This window comes from Labrus bergylta, chromosome 3 (assembly GCF_963930695.1).
Source record: "Labrus bergylta chromosome 3, fLabBer1.1, whole genome shotgun sequence".
Taxonomy (NCBI): domain Eukaryota; kingdom Metazoa; phylum Chordata; class Actinopteri; order Labriformes; family Labridae; genus Labrus; species Labrus bergylta.
The window spans coordinates 27,822,862-27,844,810 of record NC_089197.1 but is presented as its reverse complement, the minus strand read 5'-3'; the positions used below and the strand labels follow the sequence as shown (position 1 = coordinate 27,844,810).

Sequence of the window (21,949 nt, the reverse complement as noted above, 5' to 3'; positions counted from 1 at the left end):
ACCCAGCACTAGCCAGAGGTGGCGAGCTGATAAACATACTTTGTTACTCTCTCCCTTTCTCTCCCTTTTGCACCTTTCTCTCTACGTTCTGTTATGTATTGAGCTCCCCAAGGGCCTGATGAAATGAGATAAGAAAGGAGAAGACCATTTCTCTCTCCCTGCTTCATACCTGTCCGTCTCTCATGGCTCCCCCCCCTTCCAGCTCTCATTGCTGCCTCTCTTACGGCCACCTTCTGTTGCTGCTGTTCCTCCAGCTGCCTTTTCTTCCCCCATTCTCTATCTGTCTCTCATTCACGCTCTCTATCTCTCTGCATCTCTTGGGAGTGCTGGTTTCCCAACAATCAATAATAATGATTGAGCTGTCTGCTGTTGACAAAGGAAATTACCTGACACAATTGCTGTTGTTGTGTTCTGCCGTTTAGCTTCTTTGCTACAAGTTGAAATTGTAAAGAATGACTCTATTGAGCTTATTTTGCCAATTGCTATTGCTCACTGCAGCTCAAACTATTTTTGCTTGTGTTGTTTAAAGAGGAGATGACTGGTAGAGAAAAAGCTGGTGTGTGTGTGTGTGTTTGCTGCTTGTAGCCAAAGGATTGGGTTCGGCATTGCTGTGTTTTCTCAACTAACTGATGCAAGGATTGGCAGCCTTTGGCAACTATCAAAACGATGTCGATTTGTTGTCCCTTATTTACTGAAATTTAGTAAGAGCAGGGGAGAACGTTGCACGAGGATTACTCATAAGTTTATCATCTCAGTTGTTGGGCCTCTGCTTCACATGAATGAGCGATAAGACTTGTGTGATGTCAGTCTACTGAGTTCATCCATGACTGCAATTGAATCAATGTAGTGTTATTACATATGGTCCACATACAAAACGGTGCCCAGTTTAGTTTAGTTTAAGATAAACTACAGAAAATTCATATTTAAACCAAATGTTCATCACTTTCATTCACTTCTGCTTTCTGTGACCGTCTTCTTTCTTGTATGTTTCTGGTTCATTGCCACATTTGTTCTACAATTTATGGTTACTGCCATTAGGATGTGAATCACCACCCTGTATGTAAGTGCATGTGTCCTTGTGTAGGATGTAGATTAAACAAGGAGTCACCGGTAAATATATCGCACCGTCGCTCTTATAGTTATTTATATCTTCAGTGAGTATATTTAATCTCTAGAAGTCACTCAATTTCCCACACTCCATTTTTAAATCATAGAACTGCATATTGCACTAAAAGCAAATGAAGTTGAGTGAGTACTCTTTTGATTTGTTTTGCATTGTAATTCTATAGAACCAGTCTTCATGCATAGTATCGGTTCCGTTCTGTGACTGTGGCCGGGGGGTTTATGGCTTATATTTTTCATTTTGACCAGCTTTTTATGTGTCTGTTATTTGTAATTAAACAAAATGTTTCCCCTTTATTTGTAAAATGCACACTTTTCTGTGTGCTCTCTTTGGACTGCAGTGTTATTGTAAAACATTGTAAAATTAGTTGTATGGCTTTTGCAGGTACCTGCTTTAGGACTACAGATGAAATGTAGCAACTGTGCTAATTCCATCATATTTACATAATACTGCTGATATGTAGATTAATGTGCACTGTCCTCATTCAATACATTTAATCAACTAAGTTACATGATAGTTGTTACATAGTGAGAGGTGTAAAAAGTATTTGAAAATCAGTGTAGTGACATCCATCAGCGGAGATATCCTTAGCTCAAACATCCTCGTCCTCATCCTGAACAGCGATGTCTTTCTGATTCAACACCTCCAATACACAGGCTTCTTTTTAAAACACGGTGTCCACACCTTCCTTCAGGGCCCCAGCAGACATTAAAAGTGCTTTATTTGAGTTGTAAATAAAGTTGTACATGCTTAGTAAATTCAGTTTGGGGCTCTTAAAGTTTCAGTTTCACCCACTCTTGATTATCTTTCTTTTAACTCTCACTTTCTCTCTTTCTTGATCTTCTTCAGAGAATTTGATTAGGACAATGTTAATCAGTATTATGACACTATTTTTTAAATTCAAAGGCCCGCTTTTCAAAGTTGTACATCAGAATCATCTCCTTCAGTTTGTGTAAACCATAGTTTGCAGCATCAGCCACAATAAAGTATCCCCTTCAGTACGGTACAGGCTGCAAATATAATGTCCCTAAATCCCCAGAAAAATAAAGAACACAATCCTTCTTGTGTGATTTATCGTTTATCTCGTGTTTCCACTGTGGACAACATTCATAATATTATAATTCAGCAGAATTCCCAAAACGTTGCCTTTTTAAGTGAGTGTTACTTTGTTCCACTGAGTGCAGGAGAGACTGCATATTGAGGCTTGTTTCATTTCTGCTTTATGTCGAGAGCACGTCCATGGAGAACACAAACTTTCTAGTCCTGTGCACAGCTCGCTGACTGCGTACAACGAAGGCCTTTGAGCTGCTGCCACTCGTCTCTGCATTTCCCCTTTCTCTGTGCTCCGTCCAACAAAAGTAATGATGTCTTTGAAAACTGCTTCCATTCCTGCCTCTCTGAAAGAGCTGTATCCACGCCATTGGCTTTACAAGGTTTTTATTCTAAAAAGTGGTCAAGCCAACCCATGAAGATACATTAGTATTTAAATAAAGTCTATGACTGCTGGCAATGATTAATGTCTGTATATTCAAGTTGTAAACTCATGAAATATGAACTGGCTCTGTGGGCTTTTCTGCTCTTCATTTTGGTTTATCACTTTTTAAGAGGAAACTAAACCGTTTAGTTTGAGCTGCCAACACGCAGTGAAAACAAAGTGACTCTGCTATTACATTCTCAGTCAATAAATCTGTTGCGTTTGCTGTTACATAATGTAAAAATAATCAGATTCAATGGGCTTTGAAGCTAGTTGTTCATTCAGAGAAACTTATAAAGCAGAAAATGTGGGAACACAAAGTCAATGGAATTGGGGGGAAAAAAAGAGGTAACATGTTGTAGTAGATTATTTGTGTCCCCATTCGCTCCTTCGTGGTTTACCCAGAGGCCATCTGTGTTCCTTGCAGTGTTTGGTTCCAGGGGGGGCTTGTTGGAAACCAGGCCAACCCACATTTGTGTGCTTCACACTGCACCGAATCTCTTCTGCACTGGTATTTCAAAGCTGTCTCTGTACATCTCTCTCTCTCTCTCTCTCTCTCTCTCTCTCTCTCTCTCTCTCTCCCTCCCTCTCTCCACACACACAAACTGCCTCTTTCTCGCTGCTGTGTCCCCTCAGGTATGTGGACAGCACATCAATGGGAACATTAAAGGTTACAAGGCTCAACAAAACGACACATTCACAACTCCAACCTGACACTTTATTGTACACCCTTTGATCCTGCAGTCACATGCGCACACACACACACACACACACACACACACACACACACACACCCTCTCTTTCTCTCTCTCACACTCATGAGCTGTCTATCTCACTCACTTCAGCACCGACTCTCTGTGTCACACACTGTTCAGTGTTATGACAAGAATTGGGAATTAAGGTTTGACTTGTAATTTTTTGGTAAGAGATTTTGTAGTCCATCTGTCCAAAACAGTCAAATGTTTCCTGACTTTTTAGTGAATGTCAAAGTTACATTTCAGGCACATTAGATAAATCAGCAGCCTGTTTAGGCCCATGATAGGCCTTATAATCATCAGTCCTCAAAATCGAGCATAAAAATGATACATTCTTTTTTTATCAAGCAGTCTTGACACTTTCAAGGTTGAGAAAATCTGAGAAAAATATGTCACCTCAGAGAGCCCAGAAGTGATGTTAAAGTGTGGGCCATTTTTGGCACTGACCACCCACACCTCAGCTTCATCTGTCAGAAGCAAACAATAAGAGAAAGGGCACTGGCCTTTTCAGAAAAACAAAACACGCAAAGTCATTTTGATGCCATCCTGTGTTTCATGGCAGGATATTGCATTGTTTTTTGCTTGGCTTATCCGGTATGCTATCTATGAGGAAATAATTATGCTGGGTGTCAGCTTGTTGTTATTCAGCCATTAAGACAGTTGGTTCTGCTGTGCATCTGTGTTTTAATGTGTCAAGGCCAGAGTGAGACTCTCAGTTCATCCCAATTAATTTTCTTGTCTCTAATTATCCAACAGTATGGTAAAGCAACTACATCGCTTTGAATCGTTGAAATTCAAGGGCCCTTAGGTGAACAACGACCGGTCCAGATTGTTAAGATGCGTGTGTATATGTTGTTGGCTGTAGAAGCTATGTAGTGTACCAGGCTGCTCATATTTGTGATGCAAATTCATTCAAGGAGAATACATAAATAAACATGCTTAAAATGCACAGTGAAGAAACAACACCGTAGCACTTCTAGATTAGATGACCACGGCCCTTTGACCAATTAGCCCCTTCCTTCTACTTCCTCTTATTTACCGTCACAGCTAGCCTCCAACCAGGAAATCAAATAATCCTTTTGCACAAATGAGCAGAGCAGCTAAACCCCATCCAGCCTGTGCTGCTGCACTTCTTTTCAGTCTCCCTTCACGCCGCCCAATCAGTTTCAAGGTTCTCCTAATTATTTTATTCATTCATTCTAAGACGATCTCTTGTTGTGGGACTAATGAATGTAATTGAATGGGGATTTCTATTTGGGAAGGACAGTAGGGGGGTAGAGAGAAGATTATCTTGGAAACCTGTACATTTTCTCTTATTTTTATTTTGAAAGTTTTAAGGGCCAGTGCACGTTCAGCCTGCAGTGTGTGCTTGGAAACTGGTAGAAGTCACACAGGGATAAGTTTACTGAACCAAAGAGAAAAAAGTTCAACGTTTTCTTGAGAAAGAGCAACAGTAACTGAGCCAGGGGCTGTTCAAACTACTTGAATGACATTTACAGAATTATCTTTTTCCAGCGTCTTTCTCCATTCACCTTTAACTTGGCTTTCATGATTACACTGCAGAGGTGAACTGATGAAATTACTCCACATGCACACACTCATGCTGATCGCTGTCTACGGCAATGAATAGGTTATTGGTATCTGCCCCATGAATTTCTGTTTGATACTTCAAACTGACAAGGCTGTGAGGTGCTAACAGCACAATGCTCGCAGATTAAAACTCAGCTAATGGAATGTTCCAGCAGTGAGAAATAGTTACTAAAGTGTTTGCTCCGCTCTCCGCCTTTTCATTTTCTCTCAACATACATGGGGTGGGGTCAGGATTTTTCTTCATGGTGGGTCAGGCTGGGGGTTAATTGAACCCACCCTTAGTATTGTTTCAACATTTACACACAAATTGGCAGCAGGTGGGTTAAACACTCTGTTAATGCTCTACCACATCAGATCTGTGTTAACAGATGGAGTTTTAAAATGAGGCCAGTCAAGCATATTCGAACCCCCTCCATGCACGCACCTGCTCACTCTGTAGTTGTGTATGTATGTGTTATATACACAGAATGCAGGCCGTTTTTGATCAGCTCATCATACATATATCTGCTCTTCTTCTTTTACTGGAGTAGATAAAGGGTTAAGTGCGTTGCTCAAAGATCTAGTGGGAAGATATGTACGGCCTGTGTGCCAATTTTAGTCTGATGTACATTTTTGTAGAAAACACTTAACAGATCAAATAAGCAATTAATACTGTATCCCTCAAACATGATTACACAAAGAGAAATGTGGCTATCTTATTTAAATTCAAACATTAAAAAGCACACAATTCAAAGCTTGTAAATACAGACATAGGAGTTGCTTTCCTTGTTATTTGCAGTATTAAAGTTTCCTTTCTGTTTTTTTTTTTTTCTCCACATATTCCAGACTGAATGGCTTGGTTTGTGATTAGCTGGGTGCCTTGGTACACCACAGTAATTAGGCTGTCAATCAAAACCAGATGGCTGGTGGCTATCGCCTGAAAAGTCTTCAGATGAGGCTCCTGTTTGGTTTTGTGCTTGTGGGTCCAGGAGTGATTACAGGAACAAAATGAAACTTTTGAATATTTCATACTGAAGTTATATTACTACCTGCATATTATTACCACCTTTGCTGTTAGGGGGATGAATGTTTCAGCACAATGGCTTGCCCAATTCATTTACATTTAATCGATTCATTTGGCCTGTTTAATTCTGTTATTACATCATGAGAAGAAAGAGTTTAAAAATCACACTTGTTTCATTAAGATGTAAAAATAACTTACAGATAGTATTTTTATAATTAATGACTGTCGGAATTGTATTCAGGTAAAATTTCTGTAGGCTATTTTATGTTAGTTTCAGTTTTTTTATCTCACAGGGCAATGAGTTTTAGTCTCTTATCTCACATATACATAACATCTGTCTCTTTTTCTCCTTAACAGATTGTGTTTGAAGGAATTCGAGGTCCTAAATACGAGGGAGACATTGCCATCGATGACGTGTCCATCACCATAGGAAAATGCAAGCAGGGGAACACTGTAGCCAGCGCAGGTAAGACAGGTAAGATAGACAGTTCTTTGAGTGGAGAGACATAAAGACCTACAGAAATACAGAAAGGGATCTGTGATTTACTTTTGATCTCCTCGTTGTCTATCTATGCATCTATGCAACGGATGTTCAATTAAAGAAGGACTTTAAAGAAGCTGAAACAGAGCTAAACTAAACTTAATTGAACTGAATTGGTTTCAAATGAAAAGCAATACATTGAGAATCAGAATAAAAGGTTGAGGCAGGATTTTTAAAGGAACGGGAAATAGAGAACTTAATGTTCTCCTTATTGTTCTGGAGGTGTGGGGACATAGCTCAGACAGAAAATGATGTCAGTGGGGGGGCTTTGGGAAGACAAGTGGACACCACATGGCTCCGGCATGCAGGTGATTTGGAAGCGGCATTATCATTTGTGCTCCTTCCTCTACCTCTATTGATTTATTTACCTACCCAATCTTTTCTCTTTCTTTTCATCCTCTGAGTTTAAGCACCCCATCCCTGCAGCCTCACTTACCTTCATTATATCCTCTCTCTATTTCTGTTACCTTCTGTTCCTTGCCAGCAACTATTTATCTGTATATCTCTCCACCCAGCCTTTTAAAAGCTTCTGTTATTTACCTTTTAGATAGAAAGAGAGAAAGAAGGTAATTATGAGAATTTAGAGAAAATCAACGAAGTGAATAGTAAGAGATTTCTTTGCTGAAAAAACCTTGATGTGACATTATTGTGGCATCAGTCCACCATAAGACTTACTTCATAAGTTTCACCAAACTGACATGTTGGATGAGATGAACGTGCCCATAAATGCCAGACCTTTTTTTTCCGACAAAAAACTAACGTTTGTGACGGAGCACTTTGACACAAGTCTTGAACCAGCAACAAACAAGTGAGGTACGTGGAATGAGTGCATGTCCATGTAAGCGTGTGAAGAAATAGCCTGAAGAGCCGGACTGTGAAGGAAAGACAGAGAAAGAGAAAAGGTCAAAGACAGAGAGTGAGCAAAGGTGTGTGTGGGCTTGAGAGGGGAAAGAGACATAGAGGGAAGAAAGAGAATCTGATACTAAAACATGCCAGCAGGTAAGCTACAGTAACAGCTGCCCTCTGCCAGACAAATACACAAACAAATATGCACAGATGCATAAACATTAAATCATTATAAAACTATTGATGCTTTGCTTTTGTCTACAGACAAGCCCAAAGCAGCTGGTTGGCACAGTTCTTTTAAAGTGAACTGTTTTTTTTACCTATAGGGTGAAATGGAGACAACTCATATTTGTAACTCTGACTGAACTAATAACTGATCTTTTAAATGTTCTACTACCAATTAGTTGGACTTACTTTTACAAAGAGATTAGTCTCCCCGTTAAAACATGAATGCAGTTTGCCAAACAAGTTGTGTATTGTTTTTAAGTGCGCCCTCTATATTAGGACTCTCAGTTTTGATAAGGGTAGACTCAAAAACACATTTTAGGTGGAGAGAAAAATATCTCACATTGAGCAACCCACATCTAATGGGAAGAACAAAATGCAAAAAGCGTAGTGTGTTAGGGATTTCAATGCGACAACATTATGCAGCAACATGTGGTGAGAACCTTACATGGTTTTATTCACTTTTTGGGACATAGGAAAACACAAGAGCTGTGGAAACAACACGAAACAGCCAAAATGAGAAAGTGAATTATTGAAACCTTGCTTTTACCTCTTCAAAACCCCCAATGTGAGGCGTGTGTGTGTGTGTGTGTGTGTGTGTGTGTGTGTGTGTGTAGTAGTGAGAGATCTCGCACATATGTGCATGTAAAGGCACTGGCGGATAGAGTGAATAATGGATTAGGGTGTAAACAGGAAGAGGAAAGCTCTTGAGCTCTCTGAGTGTGTGCGTTTGTGTGTGTGCATGTGTGTCCTGCAGGTTTGTGCAGACAGAGACACACAGTGAAGACAGATGGGTAATTATCAGGCAGGAGACTGAAGACTTGCTGCCACTGTGAGAAACACAAATGCCTCTGTCTGGGGTACAAAGTTTGCAGCCTTGGAGTTGGTGAGGAAAAGTGAGGATTAAAGGAGGATTAAAATTAATTCATGTTTACTAGGTACGATGAAATCAAAAGGAATATGATTTAGAAGAAAATGCAAACTCAATTTTAGCATACCTTCTATTGTAATAAACGCGAGATGCAAAGGGTCTCTAACAACGTTGGAGAGTCTAAAACTCTGTATACCTTCCTCTCGCCGGGTTTAAAAAGCTGTGTGTATTCCTGACTCTGTTTAATAATCCTCTATCACAGTAAAACTGGGCGAACATGCAGGAGCCTCGTTTCCACTCCACTTCCACCTCATATGGAGGTAGAAAAACGTCTGTTGTTTCAGTACACATATTTGTATCTGTATATCTGTGCTATCCTGATCCACCACTTATTACACCTTTCAGTGGAAAAAGCGGTAAAAACAAAGTGCCATTCCATCCATTACACAACATCACAGAGCCGACCATTCTGCACAGCTGTGGTGCTATTTATAGCAGCAATGCAACTCATTCAAAACAAGTAAACCACATTCGCAATAATACATTAGACTTGATTATAAATTATCAGAGGAATGATCAATGACAAATTTATCAACCTCATAATGAAGAAGATATTTACAAAGTGCGTATCAGTGGAGTGAAATGAAACCATCATTAGTAGGAGGCTGGGACGTGGACATATAACTCGAAAGAAAGATCCATTTTAATGTATAGTTCAAATGTATGCTAATTCATTAGAATTGGACAGATGTTTAACAGAAGTGTCAGTGATACTGGCAGAAACTATTAATCTAAGGTTTCAGATCTTACTTTATTCATTTGAATGAACCTTTTCATATCAGCATGAGAGCAGCTACTGTATGTGAGGGGAGACAGGTTATTCCTATACATGAAGGTTCCTGTATGTGCTGATACATTTATTTTACATTTGCAAACTTTAACAATTAATTTGATCGCTGTTGCCTAGAAACTTTGTGTATAATTTTGAGGTGACTAAACAGAAAAACAGACATGACAGATATGCACGGTGCGATAGTGTTTTGAATGCACAAGAAAAAAAAAACTCTCTCTCTCTATGTGTGTGGTATGTGTGTGTGTGTGTGTGTGTGTGTGTGTGTGTGTGTGTGTGTGGTATGTGTGTGTGTGTTTGTGTGTGTGCAAATGTGGTATGTGTGTATGTGTGTGGTATGTGTGTGTGTGTGGTATGTGTGTGTGTGTGTGTGTGCGTGTGTGGTATGTGTGTGTGTGTGTGTGGTATGTGTGTGTGTGTGTGTGTGTGTGTGTGGTGTGCGTGTGTGTGTGTGTGTGTGTGTGTGCATTTCCCAATAATGCTTTAGTGAATCTTGCAGGAGGTGGAGGGAGAGTGGGTGAGTCTAGCAGCGTTACCCAGCTGATACATCACACCTGTGACACACATGTACACACACACATACAAACTGACATTTGTGCATTCAGCTGCAAGTATTTTCACTGGAGACTTGCAAACTTATACACTCACAGGGATGATGAATACTCTCATTTGACAGCTGTAATATCTGTGTGCTTATACTCACATGCACATGCGCATGTAGTTCAGGTTAATTATGTGCACTCACTGTGGACTGTTATCCTACAGTCCTCCACAAATGAAAGATGATTACCTCTGACATGTTTGGTGCAACTCTGTCAGCATAAATCACAGAGGAGCTGCAAGGCGCACCTGTCTCTAACTGTACTTTTACTATATCCTATTTTCTCTGAACAGTTTTCCTCTTCATTTCTTTCATCATGTTTATCCACTGCATCCAGTTCTGAAAATGTGCCTAAGTGACAGTAAAAGTTGTAGCTACCTTAATCAAGGGAGACTGTCTGCATCAGAAATATGACTGTAGAGGATTGTGCAATACCTTATGTTATTTACCTCTTTAATGAATAATAATAATTTATACTTTATTAATCCTGCGAGGGGAAATTCGGTTAGAAATTAAGACAAGGCTGACAGTCAGGTGACAGTCTGACCTGTTGGTTGTTGTCTGTGATAATGGATATTTCAACACAAGACTTCCATCCTTGAGTTGAGCTTTAAGTCCCATGTTAAAGAAAAAGTTGGTATTGCCTTCTCAAAGTCTTGGTTGAGTCATTTAAGTCAGGTTTAGGTATGTTGCTTTGTAACCTGCCACAGGAAGAGGGGAACAACGATTGTGTGAGTTATCTTATGGGGAAAGAAAGAAACCATGAAAGTTATTTTTAATCCGGTGGTGAAACAAAATAAAATCAGAATATATCTTTCAGTCAGTGTTGTTTCAAGATTATACTGTGACATTAACTGAGACATAACCTTCATGTGAACAATTCATCCATTTCAGTGTGTGAATGCTGCAACGCCTGAGCTTTTCTAATACATGGAAGAAGATACGATTTAATTAGCTTTAAATTAAAGGTTAATTAAATGTTTTCACTTTCAGATAAGTTGTTTGTATGATTTCTATAAGAGTATTGTACCTTGTAAAATCTGTATTCATTTGTGTTCTTAGCCCTTTGAGTAACCCGGTCAGTACAATTCTTACATTTTATTACAAGGACTGTATTAAAATAAACACAGGGATAAAAGCATTTGAGACTGTCCTGAGTGAATCAGTTTACCTCAGATCATTTGGATATGGCTGGTTAAACAGACAGTGATTTTTTCGTTGGTTGCTGCACTAATAAAGCAAAAAGATGCAGATATACAGGGCCAGATTTATGTTAGTGGATTAAAATGCCTTTAATGTCTTAACTATGAAATACAGTACACGGAGTCATCGACAAAATACACATCTACATTATAAAACACGTTGTACTGCATGAAGCTTTTTATCCGCTCAATTTTCTAACTCTTTACTATCATGACAGTACAGATAGATAATCCATCAGGTATGGATCTGACTGCACCTGAATCACTAACACACACTCACTAGAGAGGGAGAGAGAGAGAGGGGAGAGAGAGGGGGGGGGGGGGACTCCACTGGGCAGACATGTAAAACACCATGCTTACTTCAATCTACCTGTGTACCATCTATTCAATAGTGTGTGCGTGTGTGTGTGTGTGTGTGTGTGTGTGTGTGTGTGTGTGTGTGTGTGTAGGTGTGGGTGTGTGAGAGAGTGCTCTTATATGAACATTGATTTTCTGACTGGAGGACAGACACTTGATATGAAATCATATTGATCTTTGGAATACAATAGCCACGTTTTATTCATGTTTTTGAGCAGCTTGTACGAGTAATGATATGGATAAAAAGAGAGACTTTTATTATTTACTGGATATATAAAAGAAGAGAATGTCTTTGTGTACTGCTCTCATGCAGGACTCAAGGATTTTGACACTGTTAGAAATAATTGGAAAAAGTTTCTCTTCTGTATTAAAGAGTATTCTGTATCTATGTACCTACTTTTGTACCTTCACAATAGCTAAAGTCAGAAAAAAGTCTGTCTGTTTTCATGTACTGCTCCTCCTTGCTCCCTCTACGCTCTGAGTCCGTCAGCTGCACTCTGTTGAGCCCACACTGTTAGACCCCATGTGGGGTCTAACAGTGCTCTGATTGGTCTGCCGATCCGCTCTGTCGTTATTGGTCAGTTGTTCAGCACGCTTCTCAGAAATTTCAACATGAGCTGCAGGGCTTGCCACAACGAGCCAATGGGCTTAGATCAGTGATCTCACACTGACAATGACTTCGGACTGACAAATTTTTATCGAGGAGGGCTAGAACCGAGCGTTACATGCAGCTAATGCTACAGCTAACAGGAGGACGTAGGAGTAGCCGCGCTTCCGTGGACTTTGAATTTTTGGACATAGATGTGCCTAAACATGCACAGAATACATGGAAAACACACTAAAGAGCATATAATAATATGGGACCTTTAACAATAACGTTAGATTACGTTTTGTAACTACATTAACCTGTAGAAAGGCATCAAGAAGAAACAATCCATCACATATAGGTGATGAAAGAATCAATCACCCATAACTTTTCATTAAAGTCTCAGCACTGTCATGTCTTTGTAACTCTTTCCTGTTTACTCACTCACCTCCGTAATCTTTGTTTTTAGGTTTGCCCTTCTTTCCATTTCAACTCAATTGTTCTAATACTGTTTTTTGTGACAGTGAAAATAGTCTGAACTTTTTGCATCACAAGCACGCTAAGCCTCAGGCCTCGAGGCAGAGAGATAAAAATACATGTAGAGTTACCTATTAGCCAGGGGTTAATGTTGTTTCAAGTTTATTCTGGTGTTCGTTGAATTCAGAATACAAGGGACAGATACAGACACATGGAATGGCAGTGACCCTGTCCTTCTCCTTTACTTTCTTGTGGAACAAATTATGAGTAAAGTATTTATCTGCATGACTCAGATGACAGGAGTTTGGGGAGTGCTAGAATCAAACAAGAGGTAACATCCAATCAATGAATCAAATATTTATTTTTGAAATTACACCAGATCATAACCAAAGCTATCACAGCAGGTGTAGTTTCAACTCTTTGTTATATTATTGAGAGAAAATAATTAATTAACCCCCCCATGTGAAAGCAGTTGGCAGCAGCAGTGGGAAGGAAAGCTTCCTTTGAGCAGACTCGTTGGTGAACAGCCATCTGCTGGGACTGGATGGGCCGAGTAGGTGGGATGAAGGGAGAGGAAGGAAAACAGGGACAGATACAGATACACAGCGAGGCAGAGAGAGCATGTGATGCAACAAAACTAACAGATAAGCTAGACCCAAAGTAGTCATGCTCCTAATAACAGTAGAAATAAAACTAGTGTAAGCAATAATGACAAGAATAATTACAACAAAGTGTGACTGATCATAGTAGCAAAGAGAAATTAATCTAAAGTTTGAAACTTAGGACGTCTCTAAGTATTTTCATACAGTTCAATTTAATTCAGCTTCATTCCAAAGCATATGATAATTAGAATACAATGAATATAGTAAAGAATAGTAATAATCAATAATTCAGTAGTAGATGAATAATGATATTATAACCATCCTCAGATTTCAACTAAGAAATAACTCATGAGAATTAATGAGACATATGTGTTGTTGTTTTTAAAATCTGTTTCCACAGTTCTGATCGGTGGATCTCACTCGCTCCCATTGGCCAGCTGGCTGACCTTTGGCCTCTCCTGCTTCCTGTCGCTGCTCTACAGATGATGAGCACTTCCCACAGCACCTTTTGTCTGTAGTGACAGACACTGCCCTGACTCGCGCTCTTTTACTTCTTTCTCAGCCCTCCTCCTTCCTTTCCCCTTTCCTAATCTCGCCCGTCTCCCTAAGTGTCTTTCCTTCGCCACACATCCTTCTATCCTTCATGCATCCGTTTCATCCTTCTTCTTCTTGCTGCGATAAATGGTAACACAAATTCTTTGTCTTGTTCTTCTGCTCTGCTTTCTTTGAACATATCCCCCTTAAGACTCCTAGCATAACCAACTGACGCTCATACTGTATTTAGGATAATATAGTTAATGATCTTTGACTGTCAAAACCTCATACTCTCTCTTTTGTCGCTCTATTTAGTCTTATTAGATTGACTTTGTCCATGTCCGTGTGTCACTTTGTCACCTTCTCCTCTCCGTCATCAACCTTCTTCATCCTTATGTGCACCTTCTCATGTACTCACCTCGTCCCAATCCCCCAGACACACCAAAGTGTCGGACACTCTACCAAAGATGACAAAGGACCTGAGGGAATAAAGCGAGGAAACGGGGGATTCCAGGAAGAAAGTGAAAGACGTAGGAAAAAGAAGGAAAAATCCTTCAAGACTGTCTCCCTTCTGTCTCAACCTTCGAGACTGTGGGAGCCACTGAATGATAAAGAGACAGATGGGAATATAAACTGATGGACGAATGACAGAATAAACAAATGAACTGTGAGGGAAGAACAAAGCGGACGCAGAGGGGAAAAGAAATGTGCTCCTGGTAGCCTCTCTGTTTGCCCTCTGCTCGCAACAAGAGACAAACCTCAGTGCGGATTATACGTGTACATTTATCTCTATATATATTAAATATAACAAAGTTTAAACTAAAACACAACTAGGACAGTGGAGGACTTTACAAAGTGGAATTAAAGAAGCACAACGTTTATACAACCTCTGCTGTTCCTTTGGGTTTTATTCTACTTATTATGTCGTGTTGCAATTCGTCAGACCTTTTCAATGTTTTTGATATTTTGCTTTTCTTTTTTTTTGTTTTTGTTTATAACATTATGAGGGTCAAAGACAGAGGGTAATAAAGTATTATATTAATATTAATGAGAGGCAGAGACGCTGATTTGAGATCTAGAACCGAATGTGAGCATGAGGAGGGAAATATGACCCAGAAGCCTCTTGGATTGAAACCTCACAAAGTTTTCTTTACAAATACCGAACACACATACATACTGGCACACACACACACACACACACACACACACACACACACACACACACACACACACGCACACACACACACGCACACGCACACTCAGTTGTCTTTGCTGACATCACAGCAGGGCCCTCAGCTCAACTTCTGCCTCAAATACATGTCTGCTCTGTGATTGACCCAGAAGGAAAACTATGGCAGATAGTTGCAACGCTCTCATTTCTTCTCCCTCACCATGAACTTCCATTCAGAGGACAACATGACTCAGACGTCTGAAATGATTGACCACAGTAGAGTAGTCGGACATGTCTCCAAAGAAAAGAAAAGAAACACTGTGTGCTACAAGAGGCAGGAAAGAGCCTGGAGGTCAGATGAATAATGAATGATCAGAGAGCTCTTCTTTCTCCACAGGTTATTGAATGTCATGTATGAAATCTTCATACACATGTGAGCGAGAGGTGGAGAAGACTGTCAGTATCAGCAGGGTGTGCAGTGTGGATTGCTTCCTCTCATGAATTAATTACATTGAATGTCTGTAGTGGAAAACAATTTCATAATCACATAGATATGATTGTTAAAAGTGAAGCAATACTAATATCTATAACTCTATATACCATTCATAACGTTTCATGAATTAAAGCTGTAGCTTTCTTATCTGTCCAGGAGGTGGTACGTTTGTTTTGCTGCGTCATACTTCAGCTTATGTCTAAATAACTTTACATCAACCAGTCGACCTGCTTCGCTAACTGAACGGCTTATTATACAGTTATGACTCTTTGCTGATTGCTATACATGTGAATTAATCATTTAAAGACCATATGTTTGTTCGTGTCATGTCACACTGATGCCACATACCTGTTTTTATAAATTATGGTCGTTAATCGTATTACTGATTTTCAAATCAAAACCATGACACTCTGCGACTATGCTGGCTCATCCAGTGTGGTGTAAGAGCCAATTTATGTAGTTGCATTGCTGTGTACGGTTTGTGTATCCTCTACAATGGTGAGCTTTTAGTTCCCGCAGAGATATGTGAGCCTGTTAACAGATCTGTAACCCCACAGAGAGTAATGCATACAAAGAAAAACATGAGAGCCCTTTGAAAACTGTATGTAAGCTCTGTCATCATTTACTTCAGTATGATGACCACAGGCTGTGTCTGAATGATGCAAAGCTATGGAAGATTTTAATTTAAGTGACATGCTACACTGTAAATGTAAATGTGGCATTCTGCAGTCACATACATGATATGTTTATAATAGTTTCCTCTGGATATATTTATGCTCAATGCCTGTCATATTACCAAAATGCAACATTGCAAAGTGTTTTTGTTATTCTGCATTCACAGCAATTCCTCCATGTCACATGGTTAAGTGAATCAGCAACAGTGAAATATATATCAGTTATACATTATTGTAAAAATGATTTAGTACTAAAGCAGCATAATATAGGTCACTTTGTACCTGTAAAGTACTAAACACACTTTGCAAATATCTTTAAGCATTGATGTGCATGGCATTTCATCATGCTGTCAAATGTTTTTTTTAGATTGCCTCATCTTTCAACGGCAGTAGTAACCTGGGAGACACTACCATTGTAGTTATTGCATTTGGACGTGCGTCAGTTACAAAGCAGACAGAACGCTGCTGTAACCTTTGTTATGTCTGCCAAACTGACATTTTGTTCTATGACAATACCGAGCGAAAGTTGCATTATTAAAACCACCTAAGAACAAAATGTCAAAATATGACATCAAATACACTCGTGCAAAATATCCAACTCATTGCCAAGCTGAAGCTGTCTGTGTGTGAACTAATGAAGCAACAGATTTCTTTTTCACTAGTGAGTATTAAAAGACATGTGGCCACTAGTTGTCAACTCATACAGGATTAAGAATTTCTTCTTCTTCACAATCAACTTTAAAGATTATTCACATGAAAAATAATGTTTTTCATAAAAAATAACTCACATGTAGGATAGATACTAGGAAAGGTTTGCACGCATCATTCACTATACAGAAAATGCTTAAAGCATCACTGATTTTTAACATCCATCATTCCAGTAGAAGAAAAATACAATCAAGTGACTTATAATTTATTTAAAATAAAGAAGTCAATTCAAATTATTTTTAAAAAGAAAAACAATCAAAATGTCTCATCTATTTGACCTTCTTTGACAGAGCGCAAACCAACATCTTTAACATTTTGACCATCATGCAGAGCTGTAACTGAGCACAGCGAGAATCTGTAGCACACCCGTACATTCATGTAAAATAATCAATAGAAGGTTTAAGATCCATCAAAACATGTTTGTCTTAAACAGCATACTGAGAACAAATCTCTATCTTACCTAAAAATAATACCTGCACTATTCTTCAGTTTGTTAAAAATACAAAGATAGTGTCGACATTTATTCTTAATAAAATTATCTTTTCATGTCATATGATGGCATGTCAAAAACAAAAATGTAATTTTACTTCTGGTAATCTGAAGGCCTCTCAATATTTAATGATTATTTAAAAAAGAAATGTTTTTAAATTAAATACGATCCAGAAAAAACAGAAACCCAAGCTTTCTTAATTGTTTTGTAGAAGATGTGAGAAGAATGGCCTTCTTTTTTTTTTTTTAAATCAGTAGGTGACAGTAAATTAACTCAGTTGATTTAGTCAGTCAATCACAACAGTGATAAATGTTGTTTTCCAAATTGTGGTATCTTCTTTTTCCTATTAAATGTTCAATGTGTCACAGTTAGCAACATGCTAAATCATGTCTTTACTAAGACCCTGTAGAGCTGCACACGTACACACACACACACACGTACACACGTACACACGTACACACGTACACACACACACACACACACACACACACACACACACACACACACACACACACACACACACACACACACACACACACACACACACACACACACACACACACAGAGAGAGTTTTCTGCCATCACAGTGGTGAAAATAAAATACTGGAATGACAAACTGACTGTTAATGTCCCATCTACTGTCTGCACTGACTTGAGTTTATTGGAGTTGAGAAAGCCTATCTTGACAAAGCGTCATTGTTAAATGTACAAGCTGCCAATACACTGAGCAACTGGTGTGGAAATAGTTCCTCCTAGCAACATTACAAAGTTTGATATTATTCTCACTTTGTAAGAAATAAGATGATGTGAAACTTTCGCTGTCTGGGTGCTGATAACACTCCAGGTTAATGCTTCTTTGATACTAAATAAATTATTGGGGTATTACAGCTTTGGTTTAATGACCAGATTCACCTTTTTCACAAAACAATGTGACCCTTGCCTGGGTTCCCCCAAAAAGGTTCAGAACAGTTAACATTTGTTCAAGTTAAATATTTTCAGTGAGGAAAAAAGTACCAAAAATACAACAATGGAGAGACTCTTTGAAGTGTACAAACTGAATCTCAGTATTTCAATGGGTCGTTTATCATTTGACCAACACATGATGGTGTCTCTTTTTTCTGGTATCTAATGTTTCACCATGCAGCTTCAATGTGATACGCCTTAAAAGCTTATGAATTTCTTTTGAAGGAATCACCTGACTATTGAAACTCACTGTGATGAGCATTGTCTTCACATTCACTTTTAAGATACAGTGCATCAATCACAGTGATGGAACACATAATGACTGTCCAGCGGAGGTTTCCATGCCATACAACAGTGTATGTTTGGATCCATTTTGGAACAAAAGTTGTTGTGCACTTTTAATGAAATGCACTTTGAATGTGAGGTGAAGGGAGAAGGGTATCAACCAGTGCTGGTTGTTGTATATCTCTGTCATGTTCTGAAGTATTTTAGAGGAAAAATATATTTGAAATATGAAAGGTTCAAATAAACATTTGTGAAACAATTATTCGGCTTGTGTTTAACGGTATTATAACTTCTTAAAGTTGGCTCATTTTATGATGTAGAGTTATATACAGTAGATAACTGCTATTTCCATAACTGTACATTTATACTGAAGCTACATCTAGTTAGCTTAAACTAGCATTAACAGGGGAACAGCTAGCTTATAGTACGAGAATGAAAGAATCTTCCCACTTTAAATTAAGACTGTTTAAGCCATAAGTAAATGTGTGTTTGATTAATGCATTTATTTATCCAAATAAAAACGGTAATGTTTTACCAAGGGTCAAGATCAGGCAGGGGTGGAAGGTAGTCGTACATTTACTTATGTCCATGAGAAGTATTGTACTTCACTACCTTTCATATAGCACAGCAGATAAGAATACAAATTGAATCAACAAAAAGTCAAAAACCCATCTTCAGCAAAAGTCCAAACAAAGTCCAGAAACAGTAAAACAAATCACAGGAAAACTCACACTTTGAGCAAACACATTAAAACTGGTAAGAAGATGTATGACCTGACAACAAAAGGGAAGGAACACTGAGACTAAATAGACACACGGGTAATCAGACACAGGTGAGACTATAGACACAGGTGAAGACAATCAGGGAAGTCAACACTGGAGGGAAACCAGACAAAGAGAGGAAGTAAGTCAAGACCAGAAACACTACGGATATACTAAGGGAAACAAGCAACGCTAGGATAGGAAATTACCAAATAAAACAGGACATGACAACTAAGCAACAAAACAAGCGTATACCAGGACATAGCATCCGTTACTGAGTAAAAGAAAATATCAAATGAACATCAAAACAATTAAAGCCAGCTGCACAAAACTGGCCAGATGATTGGCTGACATCCATCACCTGACTGAAGAGACATGTAATGGAGCAGCCACGCTCGAACACGAAGCATGGAAGAGGCGAGTAACACCTAAAGCCTCGGTACAAAGATTAACTCGATGAACAATAAATAACTTACTGGCCACAGTGAAGAAACCAGTTGGCTATGCTATGGAGCAGAGCCAGCTCATTGACTCCAAAATTGATGGCTGCATTGCAATTAATAAAGGTTTCCATTTAATGAAGCAACTTGCTGAGATTCATAGCCTTTCGCCTAAGAGTAGATAAAGATATGATAAAACAACTTTCCTACCCCTCTATTTTCTTTTGATATCATCCTCATGTTCCGAGAGAAAAGGATGGATGGCACGTGTCATGAATGCTTTTCTCAGGAATTAAAAAATTACTAACAAGTTAATCGCTTCCCACTAATGACTTTTCTGCCAAGGCTGCCAGCTCATGCATCCCTAATTTGTGAGATGTGTGCGTAAAAAGTAAAATGAAGTCACACAAACAGCTTTCTCCCATCTCTCAACACCTCAGCGTAGGATGTCACTACAAAGTCATGCCATCACAACGAATACTGTAATCTAATCTCATTTACACTCCAAGGGCGCGCAGTTATCTTCTCACTTGCACTGACATTATCACTGACTCTAAATGTGCTTTGCAATTGCTTTCTGTTCCTACCAATTTGTTTTTGTCTTTTCCTCCTTAGCCTTTGTTGTTTTTCTTCTCGGGCTGTCCCCAATATCTTTTCTATCACAGGTGAAATAGACACAAAGATAGCACAGAAATATAAACCTGCCAAATAATATAGGGCGGGTATGAAGAATCTGTCTGGTTTTGACCTTTGTAACAGGCTGTTCCTGTTTAGCTTGCTTATATCAGTCTGAAGGCTGGGTAAAGTCATAAGTGTCAGATAGTTGAGCTTTCAGGTATTTCTGCTCAAGTCTTTTAATTTTGACTTCTGAGTAGAGAGATTTTTCCTTTCAGAATAAACTGCAAGGCCCAGCCAAGATATGGCTGCTCTCCCTCTTTCTGAGAAAGACACATTAACATGGTCTGGCCTCGTTTGTAGCTCTCCATTATTACATGTTGATGATTTTGATCCTTTATAATGTGTATATCATAAGGTGAAGTTAAATTAGAGGGGGAAAAAAGTAACTAAAGACCATAGCTCTTATACTCTCCCACCCTTCTCATCTCTTCTCTTCTCCCTCTCCCTCTCCCTCCTCTCTCTGAGCACAGATGTACAGATAGAAGTCTAATTAGTGTGTGCTTTCTACTCTGAGCCACCTCTTAGTGCAGCGCAGGATGAAGGGGTTTGGGCTGAATGGTTCAGCGCAGTGCTGTTCTCCTTCATTTGTTGTCGGTGACACTGGGGATTTGGGATTTCTTACTGAGCCTGTGACTATATCACACTTGTATGAAGGGCAGAGGGCTTTGCTGCAGTGCCTGTTGATTCAGAGATTACCCAGGGTTCATTATGGACAGTTTGTGCTCTGTGCCTGAGAAATTGATTTGGACACACTACAAAGTACTTGGTGTACACACATGTACAAACCATCCTAGCAACTGGTCAAACCACTGCTAAGGGTTGTTTCTAATTTACTGTGTTCATGTGTTGAACTCTGTGTTGTACATGAATTAGAATCATATATGGGCAGCTCAGTGAACTCATATAAACTACTACTTTTGTAAGGTTAATAGTAAATTACTGCAATATAAAACAAAACAATAAGTCACTGAATTATGGAATCATACACTGTACCCACAATGCTTTGCAAGTCACAGTAACTAACCATTGAGGTATTTTAATGGCAGGTTTATTAGGCACTTTAAAAATAATCTGTAATAAGGTAAAGTGGCAAAATTAAAACATACAGCACAAAACACACAACATAATATGACTATAATGACAAAGATATATATTATATATCTTTGTCATTATAGTCTCCCGACAACAAGATATTACTCTTAGACTACTTTTCTTTCATTTGTGGTTAAAGCCCTTCAACTTGTGGAAAAACAAAAAAAACTTGGGTACGTATAATTTAAACTCTGGGTAATTTTGTGGATTAAATCAAACCCAAACAAGTGTGAGTCAATATAGGATAAAATAACAGAACCAAAAAGATTGATAGAACAAGCTGGCCTCTTTAATGGATAATTTTATTATTTATTATAAAATAATCTCATTCAGGATCACTGCCAGTGTCACTTTTTGACACCTCATAGTAAAACTAAATCACTATTGTTTTGTTGTGTTGATATAGATGTTTTGAAGTCTTGTCTTCCTCTAATAAAATACATTATTTGTAATATACTACTTTGAAAGTGACCTAACACAAAAGAAAAGTGTATCTGTAATAAGAGTTTTGAACTTGGGTGCAGAGGACCATGAAAACATAGACAAGCAACAGTTCT

General features: G+C 38.8%; 1 protein-coding gene across 3 annotated transcripts in view; it reads left to right on the top strand.

Moving 5' to 3' along the window:
• The window catches only part of LOC109996603 (MAM domain-containing glycosylphosphatidylinositol anchor protein 1), a 175,243-nt gene extending 157,614 nt beyond the window's left edge, over nucleotides 1-17,629 (top strand). For 2 of the 3 annotated variants that reach the window (XM_065953086.1, XM_020651018.2), the window contains exons 17-18: nucleotides 6,303-6,420; nucleotides 13,504-17,629. In XM_065953086.1, the coding sequence (XP_065809158.1) occupies nucleotides 6,303-6,420; nucleotides 13,504-13,589 (204 nt within the window). In that variant the 3' untranslated portion in view covers nucleotides 13,590-17,629. The remainder of the gene's footprint in view (nucleotides 1-6,302; nucleotides 6,421-13,503) is intronic. The other variant, XM_065953088.1, reaches the window with a different exon arrangement.
• Nucleotides 17,630-21,949: the final 4,320 nt, after the last annotated feature.